At 40.8% G+C, this 23,156-nt stretch overlaps 1 protein-coding gene across 2 annotated transcripts in view; it reads right to left on the bottom strand.

The window, feature by feature from the left end:
- Positions 1–322: 322 nt before the first annotated feature.
- Positions 323–23,156, bottom strand: part of ALCAM (activated leukocyte cell adhesion molecule) — a 199,227-nt gene continuing 176,393 nt past the window's right edge. For both annotated transcript variants that reach the window (XM_068268453.1, XM_068268452.1), the window contains 2 exons: positions 4,240–4,356; positions 323–2,228 (listed from right to left, as the gene is read on the bottom strand). In XM_068268453.1, coding sequence (XP_068124554.1) covers positions 4,269–4,356 — 88 coding nt within the window. In that variant the 3' untranslated portion in view covers positions 323–2,228; positions 4,240–4,268. The remainder of the gene's footprint in view (positions 2,229–4,239; positions 4,357–23,156) is intronic.

The raw sequence follows: 23,156 nt of genomic DNA, 5'->3' as shown, positions 1-23,156 counted from the left end.
CACTAAACGAGATATGTTTATAACCCCCCTTCCCAAAAAAAGGACACAGTTACTAAAATATAAATTACCAAAGTTTCTTTAAAATCCCATCTGTGACAATCATTCAACTCTGACCCTTGCACACAATTACTTTTTTTTCCTTTTTTTTAGTAAATACACTTTATGTACAGTCTCTGGAAACAATTTTCAATTTTACATAGGATGAAATGCATCTCGTGATATCCAATGCATTAGTTGCTCTCCATTTACAATACCATGTTTATGCAGATTGAACAGTCCACATATTTTCTATATAAAGTTACAAATTTAAAATGTAACAAAAAATATTTAGACACTTTATTGTTTTAGATATTGATTGATAAATTATGTACCGGTTAACACAAAGTCATGTGAAGGTGCATTCATAATCTGTAGTGGTTAATGCAACTAAAACAATAAAGCAAATGAGCCCCATTTAGAAACTGCAACGCACTGCGAAGCAGTTGCCAGAAGAATTACATTGATTAAAGATTAGAGCATTAAGCTGCCAGTGAACTAAATTGTTATATTAGACATCAAATAAACACTGGCGAGCTTCTTAAAAGGAATCTGAAGTGAAAATATATTAATGATTTGTATGTGTAGTGCAGCTAAGAAATAGAACATTAGAAGCAGATATGAGTCTCCTCTTGTTTCCAGTACAGGAAAAGTTAAGAAACTTCAAATGTTATCTATGCAAAAGAGCTTCTCTGGGCTCTCCGACCCAAATTGGGTCGGCTACAGCGCTGTTTTCTGAAACAATTATCTCAACCTGTCTCTCACGGTTTCTTGTTGGTTTAAGATTTTACTGCAAGAAAGTTTAAAGGGTCATTATGTCTGCTCTGTTTCATAGTTTAAAATACAGAGTGTAGTGTGTAAACTGCAAATATTAGAGAATGAGGCAATGTTATAAAAAAAAAAAACTCTCTCTTTTCTCTACTACTAATGTTCTGTGACGTATCTGTACTACACATACAATTCATTATATCATAAGTTTTTCTTTACTTCAGTGTCACTTTAATGCTGCCATCTTTACAGCAGTAATTCCATTTGGCAAAACACATAAAAAACCAAGATAACCACTGAAGCACTTGCATGTGTAACATCTGCGGCTCATTTAAAAGGTTTCATAATTTTATGGCTAAGAACAATTAAAACTGAGCCTTGAGACCCCCCACATCAATGATGAGAAATGTGCAAAATACAGTTCTGCTGGAGGTGGACAGATCCCATGATACGGAAAATAAAATGACAGTTAAAGCTTAAGCTAGGCAACATACAATGACATCCATTTCATTTACCCTGAAAATATAAAACAAGTTTTAAAGAGGAAAAAAAATGCAATTAAATATGTAATCAAAATGATACAAACAGCATGAAATAAAAGAATCGCCTATAAGTTACACAGGTCCTTCAATAATAACCTTCTTCAACAGTAGTAAAATGTACCATTTCAGTGGACAGTTGGGGCAGCACGTTGTTGCAATAAATCTTCCCCACAAAATGATATTTGTAAGGCAGTAGACAACTAAAAACAAGATTCCAGTAACTTGAAAATAAATGGTGTGAAAATCATTTCTGTCTGAACTGCTATCGGTAAAATCCCTATATTGTTATAAATGTGATTGCTTGTGGAAAACCTTAATTTATCCATTGGGAACGAACATGGGCTTGCAAACACCATTCTAGTTCTTGGTAAATTGGATGCAAAGATCAATAGGAAATATTAACAGAAAATACCTACAGGAATAAAATGATGAAAAGATTCATGAAGGAACAGTTACACCTAAGTGCATTGCCTTTCAAAGTTTACCGATAGCAATCAGAGCTCAAACTGTGCCTGTGCGTCAACAGTGTCATAAAAATAATAACATTATGCTATACATCTGATTAACAGCAACTCCCAGAACAAAGCCTTACAGTGTATAAAAATAGCTACGTAAAAAAATTTACATAAAAGGCAAACAAAACAAAATTTTCAGTGCAGACATTTACATAAAAATAAAAAGAACACAACATGGTAAGCTATCATCATGGCTGTTGGAACAGTTTTTTTTTTTTAAGTTGATCCTTTGCAAATTCTTGTCATTATCCTGTGACAACTTGGTACAAATGTTTAATACTTTGACCATGAACATTCGCAGCTCCATTGTACATATTCCATTAATTAAAATCCACATTCATGCTTCAAACTGCTCATCATGGTTTCCCTGCAGGTGTAGGAAAAAAAAGGAAAAGAAAAAAAAAATCTGTAAGAACTTGGGAAATTATTATTAAACCATAAAGGTTAATTGTATGCTATGGTTTTTAAAACTACCCATTTCAGATCTATGGTTAAAGGGATACTGTAGGGGGGTCAGGGGAAAATTAGTTGAACTTACCCGGGGCTTCTAATGGTCCCCCACAGACATCCTGTGCCTGCGCAGCCACTCACCGATGCTCCGGCCCCGCCTCCAGTTCACTTCTGGAATTTCTGACTTTAAAGTCAGAAAACCACTGCGCCTGCACGCCCGTGTCCTCGCTCCCACTGATGTCATCAAGAGCGCACAGCGCAGGCCCAGTATGGTCTGTGTCTGCGCAGTACACTCCTGGTGACATCAGCGGGAGCGAGGACACGGGCGTGCAGGCGCAGTGGTTTTCTGACTTTAAAGTCAGAAATTCCAGAAGTGAACTGGAGGCGGGGCCGGAGCATCGGTGAGTGGCTGCGCCAACACAGGATGTCTGCGGGGGACCATTAGAAGCCCAGGGTAAGTTCAGCTCATTTTCCCCCGACCCCCCTACAGTATCCCTTTAAGCCCTCATCCTGCTTTCACTCAAGCAGGCTGCAAACTCTACAGGTTAAAAGGGATACTGTAGGGGGGTCGGGGGAAAATGAGTTGAACTTACCCGGGGCTTCTAATGGTCCCCCGCAGGCATCCTGTGCCCGCGTAGCCGCTCACCGATGCTCCGGCTCCGCCTCCGGTTCACTTCTGTAATTTCTGACTTTAAAGTCAGAAAACCCCTGCGCCTGCGTTGCCGTGTCCTTGTTCCCGCTGATGTCACCAGGAGTGTATAGCACAAGCCCAGTATGGTCTGTGCCTGCGCAGCACGCTCCTGGTGACATCAGGGGAAGCGAGGACACGGCAACGCAGGCGCAGGTGTTTTCTGACTTTAAAGTCAGAAATTACATAAGTGAACCGGAGGCGGGGCCGGAGCATCGGTGAGCGGCTACGCGGGCACAGGATGCCTGCGGGGGACCATTAGAAGCCCCGGGTAAGTTCAACTCATTTTCCCCCGACCCCCCTACAGTATCCCTTTAAGTAACCAGCTCGGTATGGTGATGTTTATACAAATAGTTTTGAGCAGCATAGATCTTTTTTATTGCCTCAAGTTCCCCTCCAAGACCATGATCGTGTGGGATTTCTACAAATGTTTGTATGCATTACTGCCACTTTTTAATAATTAATAAACAGTCAATGAAGGAGTGGCTTTTAAGAGGAAGTGGTGGACAAGCCCCCAGGCATGCACCTAGATAACTTGGTGCCAAAAGCCTAACCTTTTAATATTAAAACCCTTAAATTCATATTGGGCATAAGCTTACGAATGTGAATCTCCTGTTCCGAATGTGTTGGCACAGAAGCAGAGCTCTTATAGATGCGGGTCGCGGCAGAGGGGTTAACTCACACTTGTCGTATTCCATCACCCCAATATGTCCTCCTTTATAGCCCGAAGGAGGAAGTATTGGAGTAATGGAAAATGACGTGGTGCACAGTGGCCAGAGGTGGCAACAAGAATAAGTTAACCCCCCTGCTGCGGACTGCATATATAAGGCTTTGATTCTGTTCCAACACATTCAGAATGGAGATTTGCATTCATGAGCTCATCTCTAGTTGGCATACAATATATTGGCATGTTTACTAAGAAAACCATTTACAACTACCATTTTTACAGACTAGCTACATTTTTGACAGGAAAAAAACATTGAACTGAAAAACAACTGAACTGAAAAAAAAAAAAAACAAACAGCAGTTAGGCAATAAATAAATAAATGTACCACTGCCAATTCCTTAGCTATTGCCCTGAGAAGAGTTGGGCATTACCCTAAACAGTTACAAAAGACCATTATTGACAACAGCAGCCTAATACTCTATGAGGTTTTAGCAACATATTAGGTAAATATCGCATGCCATAACCTATATAGTGGAAAACAGCTCTTCAGCAAATTAGGTTCAAAAATATTACCTTGAGTATTACGTTATTTTAAATAGTTCTTATGCTTCTGCCTTATGATTGTTTTCTTCTAGCTTTTTGTTTTCTTCTGTGTTACCAAGTTCTTTTCCTACATGTTTCGATGTTGAGCTATAAAAAAAAAAAAAAAAGAGGAAAAATGTGACTACACCACTTCACAGTACAATAATAATATATTCAAATGAAATGCAATCCTAAAACATTTGAGTGACAGGTTACATCTTAGATACATTTATGACAGGCATCATTTGAGAGACAATGTGAACTCGGGTAGGACCCTTTACTTCCATTATGAAAATCTAGCAATGAACAACATTAAAACACTTAAAGCTTGGTGGAAAATAGCAATTCCTTCAACAATTGATCCACATTCAGTATGAATAATGCACTGTACACCATGGATATAAACAAAAGGACTTCATTTAAAGCAAACTTGAACTAAAATAAACTTATGAGATAAATAACAGTACCGTATTTTTCGGACTATAAGACGCCCCTGACCATAAGACACACCTAGGTTTAGAAGACAAAAATCGGGGGGGGGGGGGGGGGGGAAATATATATTAAACCTGGTGCATCCATGGTGAGGGGGCATCATGTGGATTACGCCCCCTTAGTACCTCATGCCCCCCTTGTACCCCTTGTGTCTCCTCTGTCACCTTGTGTCCTTCTGTGTCCACCTCTGTCCTCCTCTATGCCACTTTGTGCACCCCTTGTATCCTCCTCTAAGCCCCTTTGTGTCCCCGCGTCCTCCGATAGTTCCTGTGTCCTCCTCTGCATGAGCACAGTACAGGCCATGCAGTCCCTGACATCGCGGTGGGATGGAGGTTCGTATTGGCAGGCATTCACAAGTCAGGAACTCCCTGCATTTGGACTATAAGACGCAGGGACTTTTTTACCCCACTTTTGGGGGAATTCCAAAAAATACCGTATATAGAAAGTCCCTGGAGTCACACATTCTAATTTTTACTATGAGTTAGAAAATCTGGGGCTTCCTCCAGCCCGTGGCAGGCAGGCGGTGCCCTCGGCACCACTCCGCAGGCTCCCGGTGGTCTCCAGTGGCGCGCCCAACCTGGCCAGGCCGGCGGCCTGCACTCCAATCTGCGTCTCACTGGTGCGTGCTGATGTCATCGGATGTCCTCCGGGCTGTACTGCGCAGGTTTAGAACTACTGAGCCTGCGCAGTACAGCCGGAGGACGTCCGATGACATCAGCGCGCACCAGTGAGACGCAGATTGGAGTGCAGAAGAAGCCCGGCCTGGCGCGCCACCAAAGACCACCAGGTATCTCCAGAGATCTTCAGTGATGACATAATTCACCAAAACGGAACATGATTAATCATTCCCGTCCGCGGGTATATTTCACCTTATGCATCGGAGCAGTTTTCACCTCCCATTCATTTGCCAATAACTTTATCACTAATTATCACAATTAATTGAGCTATATCTTGTTTTTCCGCCACCAATTAGGCTTTCTTTGGGTGGTACATTTTGCTAAGAATAATTTTACTATTTGGCCACAAGATGGCAACAATGATTTTTTTGTTTCTCCATCCTGTAAGAAAGCACTCTTGCTTACAGGAAGTATAAGGAGCACGTGATTTTTTTTTCAGAAAGACTGCAGCTTCTGATAAGAAGCTGTCAGTTTTTCTACTGGGGACTTATCTCAATGAATGGGAACTATGTTCCCATTCATTGATCTCCGAGCTAACGGGGGTGGAATGGGAGCGCGCAGCAGCCTTTTGGATGTGACAGTCACACCCAATCGGCTAAAATAGTAAACAGTTGTAAGCGATTAGGTTTTGCCAACCTAATATAATTACCTTATATCAGGTCATAATCAGGGATTCTGAGAAGTTTGTATATCAGTGATTATGTAATTTCAGTTGTATCCAACATTGCGGTTTGTTGGATCACTTAGAACTTAGAACTCTGGAGATGACTGAAGATGTTAATAGCTATATCAGTAAAAACAGGCCAAACATCTGAAAGAAATGGTCTTCTCCATGAAGTCTGTCTTCTTCTCATTTCTTACTTCCACTTCCATACTGCTTTGCCTTGGATAAGATTAGATTCTAAGCTCAATTAGAAAAGGCTCACCTCATCTCTCATATTTAAGATTTACATAATGTGCATCTCATTTTACATTGTGCATCTCATTGTACATTTTACAAAAGCCATTTTCAATATGCTGATAATAAATGTAGGAGTCTGATAATATATTGATCGTCCATACCATTAAACCGCCTAACAATGTGTAGGACCCATTGTTCACCAAAACAGCTCCATGAGTCCTCTGATGCTCCCATGAAGTATCTGGCCTCAAGAAGTTAGCAGAAGATCCTTCATGTTCTCTAAGTTGTGGGGTGTGGCCTCCATTGATTTAACTTAATGGTCTTATGCCCATTTGTAGGTCCTTTTGGCATGGACATAGATCTGTTTAGGTATTCTGACTACTTTGTGGCGATGCAGCACCATTTTCAGCACACTGCTACAGAATAGTTTTTCTATGGGATCAGACCAGATGGGCTTCCTTCACTCCCCATGTACTTCAGTAGGACAAGGATGGCCATGACATGGCTGTCGCTTTTTCTAGTGGACCACTTTTAGTATCCACTTCCAAAAAGAACATGCCTCACCATCAGCAGTTTTTGAAATGCTCTGACCCAGTTTAGCCATCAGAATTTGCTTAGATGTTTAGATCTTAAAGCTAACCCATTTCACCTACTCCCAAAAAATCACTTTCCCCACATCCAAAGGGGAGCAACCTGAAAACTGCTGTGGACAATAGCGGTTTGGGTCCAGATGGAAGGGAGACCAGAGGAGCCTACCAGGGTGCTAACGTGTGCTGGTGATGTCGTGATGCATTTTGGCGTATCCACGCCTTCATCGGGTCCTGCTCCCTGTTGGATGCTATCTGTAGGGCTTGTATAACCTGTTATACGCCTGTTTTTATCGCACACAGTAAGTGCATTTGTATTGCTCAGTTTTCAGCCTATTAAAAGGTTATCACACTAAAGAGCGCTCCTCCTCTTTCAGTTTATTTTTTACAAGTCCACAGCCAAGCACTGAGGGGTTGCTAGAGTGCAATAGCGAGTCGACTACTTGCTGGTCCATCCGTTTCAGCATCGCAAGATTTCCCATCCACTTGTATACTGAGAATGTTATTCACTTCAACCGTCAGTTGTCACAATGTTGTGACTGATTGATGTATGATTATGTAATATATACTGTATTTTTTTTTTTAGATCTATTAAGTAAAATGTTACATAACCGCTCCTACTGCAGCTAATAGCATTTTTTATGAATGTGGTTGTCATGGCTAATAAACACATTTTGCTACCTTTACTACTACTTGTTTTCCAACAAATACAGAAATAATGACTTTGCCACAGTCATCAAACTTATACTTATCAGTAATTAATCCAGTGGTCAAGTTACCGTAATTGCTGGCTTGATTTCTCTATGTCTAACTGCCATCTAAACTGCTAAAAACCAGTTACAGTGACAAACCCTAGCACAAATTACCACTGCAGACATTTTCTCTTATCAAATATTACATGAACACTTCTCAGCTGCTGTTTTCTCAGATTTTATTTTCCCTCACACAACAATGATTTTCAGTGTTTGACAACGAGTGATTTTTCTAATGAGCACACCAAAGATGGAAAAACAGGAGGAAGTGGCAGAAACTTTACCGAGAAGTGCTTTCTCTAAAGAGAGAGAAGACCTGTCAGAGACATATGAAGACTGTCACTGTTGACCTGAAAATGACAATAGTTTGGCTGTAATACTAATATACTGGCCTTAATATGGTCTGAAACCCACATGAAGATCATTAAAGTCGCGACACCTGAAATGAACACTTGCTCTAGGTCAGAAGACTGGTATGACAGCTATAAACCTAGTATTGTTTAGGTCAGGAACAGTTGTCTACCTAGTGACATTATTCAGTGAACTTTGTAAAACTGTATAAAATGTCAGCACTGTATACACATGAATAAAAAAAAATAATTACTCTTAGAATAGAATTACATTAATTTTGTTTAGAAGAAATATACATAATAGCTATAGGGACGAAATTAGAGAAGTATATGTAATAGCACTAGACTACTTATGTACATGGAGTTGACACTAATTGCCTTGTACAAATAATTTGCAAAGGTAAGGAATCTATCCCTTTTGGGGGGCAGCATGGATGGTCCGCCTGGACATCGGCCACGTCTATGGTGTGTGTTGTCTATGTTCACTTGCTCCCCTCAAGGGGCAGTTGCAGCGCTCTCAGGCAGTGAGGTGCTATGTGGGGGTGTCTGCGCTGCCCCCGTTTCTTGGGGGTATGAGGAGGCCTACATGCGGCACCCCTGTTGAGATGCAAGTATTTTGTGTGGGCCAACTCCTGCAGGATACAGCAGGGAGGTAGCTTTAGATTCTACATATTCTGGCAAGCAGATGCAATATGCATACACTGTGCCATTTTAAGTAATCAATGGACTTGAGGCAGCCAGTATATATGTCAGGTGATGACTGGTCTGAGCACACGTCTCTTTCTTCTGTGAATATCTAGTACAAAGTGTTCAGTGATGCCTATGCTTGGTACGCAAGTGGCATAAACCGTACTATGTAGCAGACAAATGTAGCAATCAGCAGGTAAAAACTCAATGAAGCCAAGAAAACAGATACAAGAGATTATGGGCCCAATCCAATTCACTTTTTCTCCTAAGTTTTCTACATGAGATAACTTATCTTCTCTTTAAAATAACTTTTCAGCACTTCTTCATTTAGAAATTACAAGTTCCCAAAAGTGCAGTTTTTTGCTTTGAGAGCTGACTTTGCATTTTATTCATAAATCATGTTATTCTTTATTTATTGAAGGCAGACATGCTTTGAGTTTCTGTCTGTGTCCAGGAGCTTCTGCACAGTCAGAGAATGTGTCACATTCCTCACTTGATACAATCACGTAAACACAAGATAACATTATCTCCACTTCAGATGTGTCAAGATTTTTCTGCACTGAACTTTCAAGTCCTGTGTGTAACCCTTTGAATACTGTTCTAGTAAAAAAATGCTGGTTGCATATAATATGCTGTTAATATTTTTTTAGAGTAAAGAAGAAATGCTGGGTTTCATTCCGCTGTCCTGCTGAGCCTCTGCCTCTAATGCTTTTAGCCATAGACCCTGAACAAGCATGCAGCAGATCAGGTGTTTCTGACATAAATTGTCAGATCTGACAAAATTAGCTGCATGCTTGTTCCTGTTGTGATTCAGACTCTACTGCAGCCAAACAGACCAGCAAGGCTGCCAGGCAACTGGTATAGTTTAAATGGAAATAAATATGGCAGCCTCCATATAGCATTCACTTCAGTTGTCCTTTAAGGTGGCCACACCATAATATCTTTCCAATTCAAGAATTGCTTCAATTTTTCTGACTAATTGTAACATTTGAAAAATCTGACCAATGTACCACACACGTTATGTTTTCCCCCAATTGCTTGGGTATATATATATATATATATATATATATATATATATATATATATATATATATATATATATATATATATATATATATATATATATATATATATTAATAAATTGACAATCTACCACATAATATTCGATTTTCATAAAAATTGATCAGAAAAATTCACCACTCCTGATGACTTTTATTGTGTATATTGTGTAGAATGTATCATATTTTGCAGTGCACAAAGTTATGCACATAAACAAACAAACAAAAACGTTTGCACCATTAAGCTTTTTTATTGCCTGGCTAGCTGAATTTGCAAAGTTGTCTTCCTGTGCCAATGTCAGATGTTGCTTGTCTGGTTAAACAGCAGCATATGATTCATCCAAACCTCTCATATATGTCAGGGAGAAAGCTGGGAATGGGCACCAGTCCAAATTTCTGTCAGTACATAGCCTACTATTCAGGCCCAAGGAGCAGAGGGGTGAGAGGGGCATGGTCAAATGATAAGTTCTGTGCTACATAAGCCACTCCCACTCTTATGGCAGTTGTATATTATGTGAGCAGATGTTTAAGTATGATTGACTTTACAAAAGCAAATTGTCTCTGTAACTGATCGCACCATCCTTGACTTTTTGAGTAACAAAGGGCTCAAACGGCTGGAGGACTCCACCGATAAAAGGTAAAAATATTAGAAAGAAAAAGAAACCTGATTGGAATTTGCTTACATTTTATATTTTTAAATGTGTCAATAAAATTGCTTTAAAGCCAACAGAAAGCAAGGAAATACTCAAAATAATGTTGATAGTACTTTTTTTAGTTGAAAAGTCCTAGAAAGTTATTTAAAATCAAAGATGAAAAATTATCTCCTAGGAGAAAACTCAGGTGAAAAAGTGAATTACATATGGCCCAATGAGTCTGAGAAAATGGCCAATAATTTGATGACAGATGACAGCGATAACAGTACTATGTGCACAGATGAAGCTTTCTAAGAAAATATATACTGTGAAAAATGGAGGCAGCTTGCTTATGATTTGGGGATGCTTTCTTGATTCTGGTACTGGGTGTCTGGAGTGTGTGCAGGACACAGCCAGATCTCAAAGCTATCACAGCATTATGCCCAGTGTCAGAAAGTCTCAGTGGTAAGCCAGGGAGCCCTCTTATAGGTAATGACCCAAAGCACAGCTTAAAGCACACCTGAAGTGAGAGGGAATATGGTGGCTGCATGTTTATTCCCTTTCAAACAATACAAATTGCCCGGCTTCCTTCCTCTAAAGGTGGCCACACATCTAATGATTTTGCTTCCCAATCGACCTTCCAATTCGAAAATGTTATCACATCGGATGACAATTGGTGCCACAAGTACGCTCAATCAACAATTCAATATATCAATCCAGCACGCTGGAAAATCTCAGGCTGATATGGTTGACCGGGTGCACAACGGTAAAGGGGTGCAATGAATGCAATGGAACCCCTGTCCATTGCCCCCCCAAATGTTCATGTGCCCCCACTCCCCTGGTACCCATATATTAATATCTCACCTGTTCCAGCTGAGACGAGTGTCCAGCTGCTCCTTCTTCCCCATGTGGCTGCTGTGTATAGCACTGAGTGATGTCACACACTGGAAATCGGCCTGCGGTGTATGGGAAGCCAATAGATCTTTCTCTGATCAGAGAGAGATCTACCTCTTGGTTAATCTTGCCCATACATCGCTAGATGTATGGGCACCTTATCACTTTTAACCATAGACCACGAACAAGCATGCAGATCAGATGCTTATGACTAATGAATAACTGGATTAGCCACATGCTTGGTTCAGGTGTGATCCAGACACTACTGTAGCCAAAGAGATCAGCAGGACAGCTAGACAACTAGTATTGTTTAACCTGTTGCTGACTGCGTCACGCCGATGGGCGTGGATCGGCAGCAGCCCCAGGACCGCCTAACAACGATCGGCGTAAAGTCCTTGGGGTGTGGTTTGCGGGCGATCGCGAGTGCCGATGCGAGCGGAGCTCTGCTCCACCTTCAGTCTCCCAGCAGCGATCGCCACTGGGAGACTTGTTAGACGGAGAAACTGCTGTCTTATTGCTGTACAGGGCTGCGCTGTAAGGCAGCACTGTACTGGGGACAGCCGTGTCACATGGCTGCCCCCTCTGTGGGCTCGGAGATGATAGGCTGTCATAGGTTAAAGCCTATGACAGCTGATCACGCTAATTGGCTGGCAAGGGAGGAAGGGGGGAGTAAGAAAATAAAAATTAAAAGTACATTTAATAAAAAACGATATTTATATAAAAAAAAATAAACAAACATCTGGGGGCGATCAGAAAAGGAAGGGGGGGGGGAATCACTTCCGTGCTGAGTTGGAAGGCCCTGCAGCGAGGCCTTAAAGCTGCAGTGGCCATTTAAGTGAGAAATGGCCTGGTCTTTAGGGGGGTTTAACACTGCGGTCCTCAAGTGGTTAAAAGGGAATGACTATGGCAGCCTCCGTATTACTCTCGCTTCAGGTGCCCTTTAAAGCAGTGTTCCCCAACCCTGTCCTCAATGCACACCAACAGTGCATGTTCTGTGGAAATCCACAGAGGTAGTTAATCAGCTCTGCTGCAACTAATTACTCCACCTGTGATTGTGTGTGGTTTTCTGCAAAACAAGTACTGTTGGTGGGCCTTGAGGACATCAAACTATTCTGACATTGGCCTCAATTCACTAAGCTTCTCTCCTGTTTTTAATAACTCTTCTAGAGTTGTTACCATGGTGATAAGGCATGTAGTATTCAGGAAACATTTTACCTCAGGCAAGCCTAAAGTTTACTCTTCTGTCTTTAAATTAAAACTCCAATCCTTAAAATAACTCCAGAGTTAAAGGTTAATTAATTGCGTGTGAAAATAACTACAGAGGAGGTAAATTAACTACAGAGGAGGTAAATTAACTACAGAGGAGGTAAATTAACTACAGGAGAGGTAACTTAAGGAATGAAGAGGTAAGATAACTCTCTTACGTGTGGAGGTAAGTTTTCTCTTGCCTTATCTCCAGCATGATCTTAGTGAATTGAGGCCAATGCCTTCTATGAGTATTGACTTGCATCCCCCGGAACATCTATCGAAAGAACTGAAACATGCTTTTACACCTGACACCGCTGCACAGATTGCTCAGGACTGGACTTGGCTACCTGTTGAGAGCTGCAACAAAATATTGGGTTAAGCATTCCAAACATTTTTTTTCACGCCATTTTCATTTACATAATATACAGCTGAATAATAAAAAAAAAAAATTCTGTCACATATGCAGCAAGAAATGTAAGGAAAATAACCTTTGCCACTTTTAAGTGAATTCAGAGATATTTATTGTAATTTCATTTATTTGTGGAGGGGCGCTACTTCTGTTTATGCATGCTTTTCAGCAATATTTCTGTTTACGCATGCTTTTCAGCAATGGCAGCAATATTTCTGTTTATGCATGCTTTTCAGCAATGGAAGCCATACACTGGTTGAGGTGTAAGCTCTGCTTTGCTGATGGAACAATGTTTTTGGCCTGGAACCCACTACGAATCGCAAATCACTAGAGTTTTTAATGAGCGTTTTGTAAGCAATTTCTTGAGCGTTTTCTGGCGATTTTGGTAGCGATTTTGAAAAATGTAAGCTTTTTGCCAGCGATTATGTAGCATTTTGTGATTAGTGATTTTAATTCTGATTGGTCCTTTCAATGTATCAATTTTATTTACAGTTTGCATTCATTTAAAATCGCACTCAAATCGCTGTGTGTAGCGAATCATGAGCGATTACGGCAGTGTTTATATACTTTACATTGCAGAAACGCAAACACTGACACCACCAAAATGCTGCATGTCCTGCGATAGCGCTTTTGCTAATCGCAAGCACTACGGTGGAATTTGGCCCATCCATTGACATTAGCTTAGCGTTTAGGGGAATCACTAGCGTTTTGAATCACTCCCTTAATGCTCAAAAAAAAAATCGCTCTAGTGGGTTTCAGCCCTCAATGTTGTGCATACAAAGCTATTGCCGTTTCAGTGAAATAAAATGTCTGCCTCTGTGAGAAAACGTTCTTTGTACTGCAGGGAAGGCCGCATTAGATTCCAGCAGTTCTCTACATAAACTTAGCTGGCCGCCTATGTTTACACTGTGCTGTGAAACAAGGCATAAAACTTCACAAGCACAGAAAAGTATGGATGACCTGACAGTAAAGACAACAGTTACAGAAAGCTGTATGTGCTAGTGATTGCTGCTATTTGAAACAAAAAAGAAGGCAGCACCAGGTCTCCAAGGAGAATTCTAACTTCTATAGCTCCAAGAAAGAAATCCATATAAGTGCTCTGCGGCTATGATTCAGAAGCTCTGTGTCTCTGGAGGTTTTCCATCCTAAATTGTGAAGTAGAGTATGATGCCAATGTGTAGCATTTGCATTTACACGGCAAATTATGCTGTATAAAATGAAGCTCGATAATAAAATGCTTACCACAATGCAGCCAGCTTTACAATTCGCTATGGCTGGAGAAAAATGCATAGACATCAACTTCTACTTCTGCACCGCAGCAGCTTCTTTTAGAAACCCATACATTGCATAATAATGGGCGTAAAAGTCATGTCACTCTCATTACAAAATAATTCTTCAAAAGTAACTGCAGCACTTGAAGTGTATTTAAAGTAAGAGAGCTGAAGTGAAAAGGTTTTAGTTTGCAACATAAAACCATAAAACAAGTATGCGGGCTCAAACACAAACTTGTACCGGACAGAGGAATTTGGTTTTTAAGCCAAGGTGGCTAAAAGCGAAGCTTAAGGCAATAATATTTTATTCTACAAATTTGGATGTCATCTACATGGTCAAAACGAGACTTGCGCTAAGGCTCCTTTCACACTGCATCCGTTACGTTCCATCACAGTGGACAATATAAATGCATCGCAACATGACGCAATTATATTTCTATGGTACATTCACATCGCTTGCATCATCGGTGTGGTGGTTTCAATCGGGATAACACTCAACATTCTGTACATTTACACTTGCAGCGAAGCATACTTCTATGCACTGTATGCGCTGTATCACACATCTAACGCTGTTGCAACTTTCCATGAACCCTGCGATCGGATCACAACACGTATAGTGTGAAAGCTGCCTAAAGATTGCTGCAGTTTCATAGAACTGAAAGCAAAGTGTAGAGCAGGAACTACTTCTCAGCACTGCTCCCATCAGCCTGGAAACTGCTGCCTGCTGTTCTTTGCAAGGATGCAAACAATCATGCAATGAAGGAGAAACTCAAAAGGCGATTTTTAAACTTGCGTTTATCTAAATGGAAGCGGACCACCACGTCTTCGGGGTTACCCCCTTCCTTAGGTATGCACCTGAGGAAGGGGGTACATCTGAGGAAGGGGGTAACCCCAAAACATGTTGTGCTCTGCTACCGTTTAGATAACGCAAGTTTAAAAATCACCTTTTGAGTGCCTCCTGCGTTCCTGGTGTGTGAAGCCTGGGTACTCCAGCACACCCTATTATTTGCAAGGATGTTTTGTTCTTGATGTCCAGTCTGACATCTGCTCTTGTGCGCATGTACAGTTTAGCAAAGTGAGATGTCATCATCTGCTTTACTTCAGATACTAACACATAGGGGGCAGCATACAGTGAATGGCTATGGAAATCTTCCAAGGACCAGATCACACAAAGCCGATACTGTTATGCTGGGTACACACTGAGTTTTTATGGTCGATTTTACTGTCAGATCGATTATTTCCAACATGTCCGATTTGCTTTCCGATCGATTTCCGAGCATTTTCCGATGGATTTCCTATTACAGTTAACGGAAATTGATTGGAAAATGCTCAGAAATCGATCGGAAAGCAAATCGGACATGTTGGAAATAATTGATCCGACAGTAAATCGACCATAAAATCTCATAGTGTGTACCCAGCATCACTTGCCAATAAAGGTCCTAGAAATAGACATGCTTCTTTCTCATATCGTTCTCCTCAACTGTCCACAGTGCATACAACTCTTCCCTCTCATGAGTTGCCTCTGGTGTGGTCACAGCCCATAAACCAGACATGACAAAGGGGACATTCCTTTTGATTTTAAACTATGCATCCCTGCAGTCTAGAGGTTTTGATGGGTTTTCAGATACACTTTACATATATAAAAATCACATAACCCCTGAAGGCAGACTGCGAAACATGCCCATGCACTGTGGGCCAGATTTATCAAGAGTCTGAGACAAAATATTAGTAGGTTTTTTTAGAAATCCATGCAGAACTGTCTCAGGCATCTTAAGAAGTCATTAGATAGTGCAGATTCCTTCTAAAACCGTTGTAAAATATGAGGAGCTAGGAAGGTCTCTCAGACAGTGCAGTGTGTGAGGGGAATTGCTGTTGCTGAGGTAACCAACACACCTGCTGTATTGATAGCAGCAGGCTCTGAGGAGGAATTCAGCAGGTGGGAGGAGCACATTACAAATTGATGTATAGCCTGCACTCTGCAATCATGTCTAGCCAGCAGTTTTACATCTGTAGAACTGCTATCAAGCACTTCTTAATCTGCGCCAGTTTAGGGATGGATTTGCACTTTTCTTAACTGTAGTGCAGCTCTAGAAATTCATGCTAAACTGCCACTATTACCTAGGATTTAAGAAGGTTCTTATCATGCAAAACTGTTCTCCCTGCTGGTTAGAACAGATTAAGAAGAAAAAACAGTTGGTAATGCGTTGATAAATCTTCCCCCCTATGCTTTCCCTATAATGGGCGGGGTTAGTTATACTGCTCTCTGTGTCCACATCTGGCAGAATGCCTCTCACTTCCTACCTCAGTAGGGGGTAAAACTTTCCAACCAACAAATATTTTGTAGAGGTATGTTAAAACCTCCATGATGTTTGTGTTGCCAGTCTTCATTTTCTCTCCAGAACTATTAGGGATATTAAAGCCATGGAAATCACAAAAACAGGCGTTAAAGACAAATCCACGAAAAACACTAAAAACCCTTTTCATACTATTAAAAGCTAAACCTACAGTTTACAGTTACATCTTTAGCCACTTCATGCCATGGGCTTAAGGGTTCAAATGCGTTTGCATGCAGGCTCCCATGACACGTATACGCTTTAGCGGAATAGCAGAACATTTATAAACATCCTATTTGCAAATGCAGTGTTTAAAAACATCCATTTTGCACAAAGTGGCTTAAGTGAACCAGTCACACATCTTAATACGACTCTTTAAAACACAATGGCCTCAATTCACTAAGATCATGCTGGAGGTAATAAGGCAAGAGAAAACGTACTTCCACACAGTGAGAGAGTTATCTTATCTCTTCATTCCTTAAGTTACCTCCTCTGTAGTTAATTTACCTCCTCTGTAGTTATTTTCACATGCAGTTAATTAACAACCTGTCTTTAACTCTGGAGTTATTTTAAGGATTGAAGAGTTAACTTAAAGACAGAAGAGTTAACTTTAGGTTTGCCTGAGGTAAATGTTTCCTGAATACTACATGCCTTATCACCATGGTGATAACTCTAGAAAGGTTATTAAAGACAAAAGATAAGCATAGTGAATTGAGGCCAATGTCTGGCCTATGTATTGATCACCGCTTTCAAATTCCTTCTAATGCTGGGAATACACAATGAGATTTTTCAGCAGATTTACTGTCTAATAGATTTTCTGACTGAAAATCAGATCGGACTTGTCGGAGATTATCAAACCATCTATCTCCCCAAAAAAACTTATGGTGCATTCCCAGCATAACTCTCCTATTCAGATTAAGTACATGCAGATCAGGTGTTCTGACTCTGCTGGCTGTATGCATGCAACAGAAGGTGTTGCCAAAAGAGCAGTAGGGTATCAGACTACTGACATTTATGTTAAAAGGTAAGATAATAGAAACTGCCTTATTTTAAATCTGAAGTTGTCCTAGACTTCAATGTCGGTTTCTGAAGCTGCCCCAAGAGTTGATCCTCTGATTTAATTATTACCCTTGTCTCCTATTTAAAAGGATTAGACACTTTGTACCAAATGATGAAAAAATATGATGAGAACCGTTCCTACTTCCTGTTATTTTTTTGGGCAGAGTCCAGTATTTAAATGCCTTTTCTTTTATCAAGCACATTAATAAATCATTATCTGTGAAGCAGCTTCTGCTCCTGATAACTTTCTCTCCACTGTTTCCTCCCCCACAAGTCCAAGGGATTATTTTTCACTGCTGTTTAAAATTGCATTTAGAAAGAAACCGAGGACTAAAGATTCCATAAATTCTAAAACTTTTTTTTGTTTTTTGTTTAACTTGCTCGATTTTTCATACACTGTGCCACACACTGATTCATCCATATGATAATACTTAGTCCTTAATGTTACCATTGGACAAGCACAACACAGCATGCATAGGCAGACACATTTCAAGCTTTACATCTGTCCTTAGTCATAAGTAAGTTTATGACTAAGAACTGATGTGAAGGTCAAAAAAAGTCTACCTGAGGATGCTGTGTTGTGCTTGTCCAATGTAATAATTATAGACTTTTCTATTGTACTAAATTGAAGCTTGCACTGCTTTCTCCTGCAGCACTGTCTATTACGTAGACTTGCATCAGTGACAACTGAGCAGAACTTTCCTCTATTCTGCTGCTGTTCAATTTTGGGCTTAGCTGAGCTTTAAATCTATGAGTACTTGTGTCTATGTGGCTTGTCAAGGTGGTGGTGTTAGGATGCTTGCCTGTTGCTAAGTAGCTCTTTATACATGCTTCCATCCATGGAGCTTAGAGGGATTTGAGCTTTAGAAGCCAATGCAGTAGGTATCCTCTGAAAAATAACACTGTGTTATCAATAGGATTGCAGACCCATTGAAATGTTAACAGTTTCAACATGAAGTGCTAGCAATGGTGTATTGTGAGACTGCTGTGCTGATCCTCTGCCTAGACTGATTTGGGAATCACTCTGAACTAGAAAATGTATGCAGATCTGGTGCGCTTATTCCACTGGCTGCTTGTTGCAGGCATGCTACTCACCTACTGAAGCCAAGAGATCAGCATGGTAGCCAAGTACAGCAATTCCACATTCCTTTTATTTCGGCTTTCTTGTATGTAAAATACACAGTTCAAATTGACAGTGGCATTAAATCGTACCAATTCCCATACAAGAAGTTATGCCGAAACTTCTATGGACATTTTTACTCATGCAGCATATTAAAAAAAAAAAAAGAGGAAAAATGGCACCAACCAACCAGCTTATAGCTGCTGAATTACACCAATTTACTGACTGGGTGACTTGAATAACTGCTTCACTATTCAACCTCAGTTTTACAAAGTACATCAGCTGAATATTTCCAACCAAGTCTAATTAAAGGTTACCAACTGTTCTCTTATTGCATAAACATTCCTCATACATTATAAACTAATATTATAAGCACATGGACTAGGATTTGCATCTGGGTGAAAATCACACATTATAAACTAATATTATGAGAAAATGATCTATGATTTGGATCTGTGTGAAAATAACATATTATGAACTAATATTATAAGCACATGATCTATCTTTTGGATCTGTGTGAAAAGCACACATTGTAAACTAATATTATGAGGACATGATCTACAATTTGGATCTGTGTGAAAATCACAAATTATAATCTAATATTATGAGAACACGATCTAATCTACGATTTGGATTGGTGAGAAAATCCGATCATGTTTTAGGCCATATTTCTGTTTACATTTAAAAATGTAAAAGGGATCGATAACTTTCATGCACCACTGCAGATCTTTTTCTCTGCACCAAATAATCTATAGTGCCGTTATCTTAACATCCCCCCCCCTCCTCCCAAAATGTACGTATTATGTGGTAAATATAAAGACAGCTCTATATGTAACTGAGATTTAGTTCTCAGTGCAATCACAAATTGACACACCAAAAAAATTAAGCAAATGCACTCGTCCACGACAATACACTATTGTAAAGGGCACAGTACACAAAGGTTTGAGCTAGCTCAGATGCACAATATAATATGGTATATTGCCAAGCACATGAGTGCCTTTGATTTTTTTGATCTTGTATGTTTGCAGCATGAAGTGGTGAATCGGGAAGAGGACTAAGCCCTGGAACTCTGGAGCTGTGGGCCCTGGCATTACAGCTAAATGGCTGTTGGCTGTTCTTTGGATTTTAACAGTAAAGTGATATGCTCACAAAATTCTAGCAGTCAAACAGGTGGAACAATTTTCACACACAAATATATATTTGCAGTATATATTAGGACTCTAGCGTTCAGTGGAGCTCTGTTTGTGACAGCAGCCAGTGTTATGGAGGTAGTAACCTTGTCTAATGTACAGCATTACTGACAGACAAGTATACAGTAACCAACTACAGGGTCACTTTAACCCTCTGGGGGCTAATCCCGAGCTGAGCTCGGGGTAAGCCGCCACAGAGGATTTCTCAGGCCCTGGTGGGCCGATTTGCATAATTTTTTTTAGTTGCACGCAGCTAGCACTTTGCTAGCTGCGTGTATATACCGATCGCCGCCGCTCCGCGCTGATTCGCCGCTACCCGCCGTGCCGCGCCGCTCCCCCCCCCCCCCAAGACCCCGTGCGCAGCCTGGCCAATGAGTGCCAGGCAGCGCTGAGGGGTGGATCGAGACTCCCTCTGACGTCACGACGTCGTTGATGTCGATGACGTCATCCCGATCGTCGCCATGGCGACGGGGGAAGCCAAACAGGAAATCCTGTTCTGAACGGGATTTCCTGTTTGATTTGATTGCCGGAGGCGATCGGAGGGGGTGGGGGGATGCCGCTGCACAGCGGCTATCATGTAGCGAGCCCTGGGCTCGCTACATGATTTAAAAATAAAAAAAATTAAAAAATAGTGCTGCGCCACCTTACTGGGCGAAATAATTGAAACCCCCAGGAGGTTAAGAGTGGATGAACAAAATACATATTCTTTCCAGATAACAGAAATGGAAGTATGTGCTAGGGGTATACATCTCTTTTTCTCAATTGGAACTCCATTCAGATGGAACCACAGCATACAGTAATGTGAAAATGTACAAATTTAATTTTAGATTTACATATTTTTGCTCTTTTGTAACAGTTGTTTCACTAACAAACTTATCAAAAAGTAAAATATGGCACAAGTAAACACAATACTTGAGGTTTTTAAGGTGCTTTTGATTTACTGGAGGTAAAAAAGGTTCTCCAATACCTAAATTACATGCAATAATGTAATCGTTCCCTTTGTCAGTCACTCAACCGGTGACTGAAATTTTAATTATAACACAAAGCTAGACTAGACAAACACAAGACCAATTGCTTCCAGCCTTATATTATGTAAACATTTAGCTAGAACCTTCCAGCAATCTGAACTTGCCCAACAGGTTTCAGCAAGCCGCACATCACTTCTAGATTAGACGACATTCGCTAAGACATTTGTTCAATATCAGGCAAAGGGTTGCAAAGCAATCTCTAAAACCCTGAAAAACCAGAAAGCAACTATCTCCTAATGGAGAATGCTTGGAATTATTACTGGTTTATATACCTGCATAATATGACACCTTTTATAATATGACAAACATGGGTACAGAGCAAGGATGTGGAGTCTGTACAAAAATCTTCCAACTCCGACTCCTTAGTTTATGAACACACGACTCCAACTCCAACTCCGGGTACCCAAAATGGCTCCGACTTCTCGACTCAGACTCCTTAGTCTAATACTTAATAGGGCTGTGGATTTTGTACAAAAATCATCCGACTCCGACTCCTCAGTTTATGAAATCAACAACTCAGACTCCAACTCCGGGTGCCCAAAATTGCCCCGACTCCGACTCCACATCCCTGGTACATAGTACTGCCACATAATACTGATTTCTTTGACAACATAAAAGTCAGATGTTTTGATTCCGGATGATACCATTTATTGGCTAACTTAGAGGTAAAAAAAGTAAGCTTTTGGCTAATAAGCCAGTCAGTCTGTAAAAATGCATATTAGCGAACTTACTTTTTTCTTTACCTCTAGCCAACAAATGGTATTATCCTGATTCAAAATTTTTGCGTTTACCGATGGCCAACACGGTACAATACTCGACTGCTTCTATTCTGCTGAAACATAAATGTCACAGTGACAAATAAACTGCGCCTAACAAAACACACAGAAAATTACAACAAACAGAAAAGGAGAGAGCGCTGCCCTTGTGAGCTTACATTGTTAGTGTCATTATTCCTTACAATAGAAAGACACTGGTTAAACATGATATTCAAGGACAAGATTCAAGACAAATACCACTGCTAAACAAGAGGAACACAAAAAAGCTTGCATTACATTTTCAGAAAAAAACAAACAAACCTTATTTACTCCGAAATAAGTTGGATTAAAGTTCTGTTGGCTGATTAATCAATACTAGATTGCTTTGGAAGCATCTGGTGTACAGTTAAATGTGTTTACCATAACAAAAACACCATACCTTAAAGCAGACCCAAACCAAACATTTTTTTAATTAAAAATATTTAGTTGCACCACTCTGACACATACAAAAATAAATAAACACTCCTTCAAACCTATGATCATTTCAGTGCATGCTTTTCACCCTTCTCTTTTCATAACTAGGGTTATACTGGGGGCAGCCATGAGCAATTCCTCCTTTGCCGAACACCATCTACTCCACCAGTTTGCCGGAAAAATGCCGGCAATTTGAAAGGAAGGGAGGGGTTCCTCCAATAAATGTAAAATATTTTATATTTGTCATCATGCAGCTGAAAACAGGCTGCTATTTATTATTATAATTTAGAAAATAGATTTTATTTCTGAAATCTTGTATTTTTAATTTGGGTCCACTTTAAGTCAAACACAGTGGTGGTAATGCTGATGTGGGGATGCTTTACTGCAGGCTTTCCCAACCTATGGCCCGCGAAGCCAGTTTCTGTGGCCCCCGCGGTGTCTGCCCGCGGTGTCCTGCGGAGGGGGAGAGGATCGGGCGGTATTGCGTAGTACCGACAGGTACTGCGTCCCGCGCATACGCCAGCGTGTGCTCGTATTCAGCCCCGGGTAGCGCTGGGATAGTTAGAAAGCCTCGCTCATTGGTTACTGCAGGAACCTTCCTCCAATAGGAATTAGGCTGATTCCTATTGGAGGAAGGCTCCTGCAGTAACCGATGACCAAGGCTTTCTAACTATCCCAGCGCTACCCGGGGCTGAATACGGAGCACACGCTGGTGTATGCGCGAGACGCAATACCACCTGATAGTACGCAATACCACCCGATCCTCTCCCCCTCCGCAGGACACCGCGGGCAGACACCGGGGCACACGCTGTGACAGCCCCCTCAGCCCCACACAGAGCTGACAGCCTCCTCAGCCAGCACACTACAGGCCACGTGTGGGTAATTAGGCCTCTGTTCCTCCTCAGCAGCCTGAATTTTATGCGGAAATCCCACTGCAGGACTTTACAAATTTGCGGAAACACGGCCTGAAAATGGTCACAACTTTTGCCAG

The sequence above is a fragment of the Hyperolius riggenbachi genome, chromosome 2 (genome assembly GCF_040937935.1).
Source record: "Hyperolius riggenbachi isolate aHypRig1 chromosome 2, aHypRig1.pri, whole genome shotgun sequence".
In the NCBI taxonomy this organism is placed as follows: Eukaryota; Metazoa; Chordata; class Amphibia; order Anura; family Hyperoliidae; genus Hyperolius; species Hyperolius riggenbachi.
This window is presented reverse-complemented; position numbering and strand designations above follow the sequence as displayed.